Consider the following 4,383-nt stretch of genomic DNA (forward strand, 5'->3'; position numbering starts at 1 on the left):
GATTCGAAGGTTGGTGGAGGGTGGAAGCAGCGGAGAAGATGAAGGGGAAGGTGGTGGTGTGACCGAGGCGGTGGTGAGGAAGAGGATGATGAGTGGGGTGGAGCTGCGGCACGGCGAGGACTGAGGCGGCGCAGCGTGCAGAGGAGCTCAGCGGCGTGGTTCGTCGGCAAGGAGGCGGCGCTGCGGCCGGCCGGCAGCGGCTCTGCAATGGAGATCTCGGGGAAGAAAGGTACTTTTTTTTTGGAATAACTTGTGCGACTCACGTGCGATGAAGCACGTGCAACTCACGTGGGTTGGGGCACGTGCAACTCACGTGCTCTTTTTTTTTTTGGGAGTGGATCCGGGCTAATAAACTGGGTAACGGGTGAGAGACTTACCCGTTAATCAGTGCTCCTCCAACCTCCCGACGGTTTCGGGAGGTAGTTCCGGACTCTGTGGCTATTGCTGCAGAGTGGATCCCGTGGCCTGCGGTGGTGGACGGCGGTCTGCCACCTGATCCGAGCACCGTTGCTCTCCCCGGATCTCTTCTCTGTGAGTGGGGTCTGCGGCTGCGACGGTGGAACCAAGAGACAGTGAAGAAATTAGGGAGGCTAGGCTCCTTCCTTTTCTGGTCACACAAGTTGGGCGTGGTCCTTCAACACGCTCCGGCGTCCGTGGTGGTCGGGGTGCAGCGTAGATCTCGTGTGCCCACCTGAATCCCGGAATTCGGCGCTACTCCGCCATACACAGGGTAGATCTCTGTGGGAGTTTCGGGAACAGAGGAGACAACAAAGGATTTTTTTTTGTAGTCTGTCCCACTGCAGCCCAGAAAATGGCAGAGAAAGAAAGGGGAGGGAAATAGACAGACAGGATCGGGGCGTTGGCACAGAGGCAAAGCCCAACGGGGCTCTGATACCAAACTGATGCGGGACAGATGATTTAGAGGAGAAAATAAGAAGGGGAAAGGAGGAGAGAGGAGTTCTGGAATCCACCAGATGCCAAAGCAACGTTTTTTTTTTTTAATCAAAATATTCTAACCACAACAATAGACATGAGAGTTTCATATATAGCCCCCTATGTAACTACCCATGATTCCCACAAATGATCATATAACTACCCATGATCCCCACAACATCATGGATCACTACAATAGCTAAATACAGTCATAACAAGTCAACAACTAACAAGGACGAAAATACATAATAAATAAACGAAAATACACAAGAAAATAAACTAGGGCGGCCAAAGTGCTATGCACGCCGGCGACGCCTATACACATGCTGGAAACGGTGGTCTGTGTCCCCACCAAAAGCCCTCATGAAGCTATATATTAAACAACTCATACATCAACTTGTCCAGCTAGCTTAATGGACATTTGAGGAGAAGAAGCTCATTGTGTGTGAACTGTAAACGAGGCCCCTGGCTTCTCCACCTAGTATTTAGTAGCTTTGTCGGTGACGCTATGAGAATAAAACAAACCCCTGTGCTATATCCCAGAAAAACTTCCATTGTGGAATACATTCAGGAATTCTCATGTCATATTTCAAATGAATACAACTATTACACATAAGTAAATGAGGTCAAGATGGGCAAAAATGTATCAGAGGGCAACAACTAATTAAGATTTTAAATATCACAAAACATGCATGATATTGGTATCTAAGTGTAATAAATGAGGAGCCATTTTATGAAATGTAGTAAACCTTCATAGACAAATACATATTTATATGAATTCATGTTATATGTGAATTGACTTTATTAAGAGCATCTTTTTGGCAATTTAATATTTTACTGTACTGTTTATATCTATACTGGTTAAAATAAGATCAAAAAAGCTGCTTCATCAATGACATAAAAGAAAAGGGAGTCATTCACATGTATTTGTTTCCTGCTATTGCAAAATGAAGCAATATCAAAGCATGCTGACTTGTTGATGTCTTATTTTTACTTCATATAGCTTTATACCTCATGTTAAGATTAGAAACTAAAAAATCTAAGTAAAAATAGAAAAGCCTAGGAAGAACTCAAACCATGTACGAAGTGTTAAAAAGAACATTCAAAGCATTCAAATTGCAATAAGGTCTTTAAAGCTGTGCTACTTACTAATTTCAATGAGGAACAGGAACAACATTTTGGGAACATTGTATAGGCAGTTAACATGTAAAATCAGATGAAAGCAGGATAATTTAAAGTTCAAGCAGACGAACACCAGAAGGAATCTGACTCATAGGGAATTTGGCTCATGGACAATTTGAGTTCTGCTAATCACCTAATAGAAAAGAACAGCTGGGGTGGCAAAACAATATCATCAGCTCATAGGGAACTTGGCTTCTAAAATACCATATCCTATCACAGTAATGACAGCACGAGAGTAGCATATTATCCATCCCAACAAATGTTAAGCAACTCTGGAGGAAGTGAGGCAGGATCGAGCTCCCAACACTCTCTTGGCAGATTCAGTCCCTCTGTATCCAAAAGCTTCCGGGCTGGAATTTGATGCGAGAACAGCCTAACATCATCTTTCTCAATCCACTTGACAGCATGACAACCAATTGCCTGCCTCTTAAATATGGTCTTGTACCCTTCTACCTTCTCAAGATAAGCCATGCTCAAACCATGCATCTCACTATAGCTGGTAAGGAACACGACTATATCATAGTACCTCCCCTCATCACCCCCCAAAGTCCTTTCACCGTACAGCGCCCAAGCCGAACCTTTCTTAGGGTAAATCCTATAGACATCCCTCGCTGCCCTCTCGCATTCAACTAAATGGGAGAAGAAGTTCACCGAATCAATGTCAACCTTCCTCCCGACCTTGAACCGCCCGCAGGATATGTGGAATCCTGACTTCTCCCACAGCACCAGGGACTCATCCCCATGATTCTGGATGTCCAACCAACTCATCTTCACTCTGAATGGATTCGAAGAGAACACCTCTTCTATCAGACCATAATGCCGAGGCATCCCATCATCATCATCATAGATAGCCCAAATCTGCCCTTTCCTGAAACTCTTCTCAGTCCTATCCTTGTCGAAATCATAGAAATCGGAGTCCTCCACTGCCATCGAGATCAACTCGTCATCTTTATGCTTCATAGGCACCATAGCTTTCTTCTCTTTACCCTCCTCCTTCTCCTTCTCCTCCTCCTCCTTCCCCTTTTCTTTCTTCTTCTCCTTCACCTTCCCCTTTGCAAGCTCCTTCTGCATCTCGGCCAGTGTCTTCTCCGGCCTCTGCGAGAGTTTCTTGGACACCGGGGAAGTAGAAACCCTAGAAACTTCAGCTTTCCTCTTGTCATCTCCCGCCAGGGGGGGGAACCGGGGAATCCTAGGCCTAGTATTGGACCTGGACCGAGTAACCCTAACCATCGCGCCACCGCTGCCGCCGCCACCTCCGTTGTTCTCGAGCTTGCCGCCGTCGTCGTCGTCGACGGAGGGGGGGACCTCGACGGCGAGGAAGCTCTTGCGGCAGCCAGGGCAAATGAGGCGGTACCCGACGTACCGGCGGTCAAACTCGTGGAGAAGGCGGCAAGTGGTGCAGGCGGTCCAGAATGTCTCCACCGGCCCCTCCGCTGCTGCGGAGGCCTCCTTCTCTTTGGCGAGGCGGAGGGAGAGGTCGAAGTCGCGCTTGCGGCCGCGGTCGGAGAGGAAGCGGAAGGAGTCGGCGACGCGCTTGAAGGCCTCGGAGGTGGCGGCAGAGGCGGAGGGGACAGAGGAGGAGGACTTGTCGGGGTGGAGGGCGAGGGCGAGGGTCTTGTACTGGCGTCGGATGGAGGAGGGCAGGGAGAAGGGGGGGATGCGGAGGACCTTGTAGTGGTCGGAGGGGTCGGCGCGGAGGATCTTGAGGGCGGTGACCATCTGAGAGACGCCATCGAGGTCAGGGCGGAGACGGGCCGCGCGCTTCGCGTACTTGAGGGCGGATTTAAGGGATGACGACCGGAGCTTCTCCTCCGCTAGGGATTTCATACGGAGGGCCTCAGCCTCCCGGTCCTCCGGCGGTGCCGCCGCCGCCTCGGTCTCCGCGGCCATGGTGGGGAGAGAGAGAGAGAGGGTGTGGACTGTGGAGGAAGGAGACACTTTATTTTGGAGTCGCCGATTACTCTGTATTCTGTAATGATCTCTGGTTATAAAGACAGTAAACTGAATCGATGGGAACCTCCACATGCGGTCCTACCACGATTACTCAGCATTTTCTACGTCACCGATAAAAGCCTGATCTCTCTCTCTCTCTAATTCGAGCCAATCGACGTTAAAACTATTTCTGGATACTTATACATAATCGATCTTAATCTTTAATTGCATGGCTTTACTGATTGCACTGATCCATTCCAGAAATCCAAAAGATTTTTCAGTCCATTTGGCTAACGACAGCTAGTTCGCTCCGGCAAAACTTTGAAAAGCGTGCGC

The 4,383-nt window shown here is 48.8% G+C and overlaps 1 protein-coding gene across 1 annotated transcript; it reads right to left on the reverse strand.

The window, feature by feature from the left end:
- Nucleotides 1-775: 775 nt before the first annotated feature.
- Nucleotides 776-4,094, reverse strand: LOC103723748. The gene has a single exon (XM_008814769.4). It carries the CDS (start codon nt 4,003-4,005, stop codon nt 2,359-2,361), a length of 1,647 nt encoding a protein of 548 aa, XP_008812991.2. The 5' UTR covers nt 4,006-4,094; the 3' UTR covers nt 776-2,358.
- Between the last annotated feature and the right edge of the window lie 289 nt (nt 4,095-4,383).

This window comes from Phoenix dactylifera, chromosome 17 (genome assembly GCF_009389715.1).
Source record: "Phoenix dactylifera cultivar Barhee BC4 chromosome 17, palm_55x_up_171113_PBpolish2nd_filt_p, whole genome shotgun sequence".
NCBI lineage: Eukaryota > Viridiplantae > Streptophyta > Magnoliopsida > Arecales > Arecaceae > Phoenix > Phoenix dactylifera.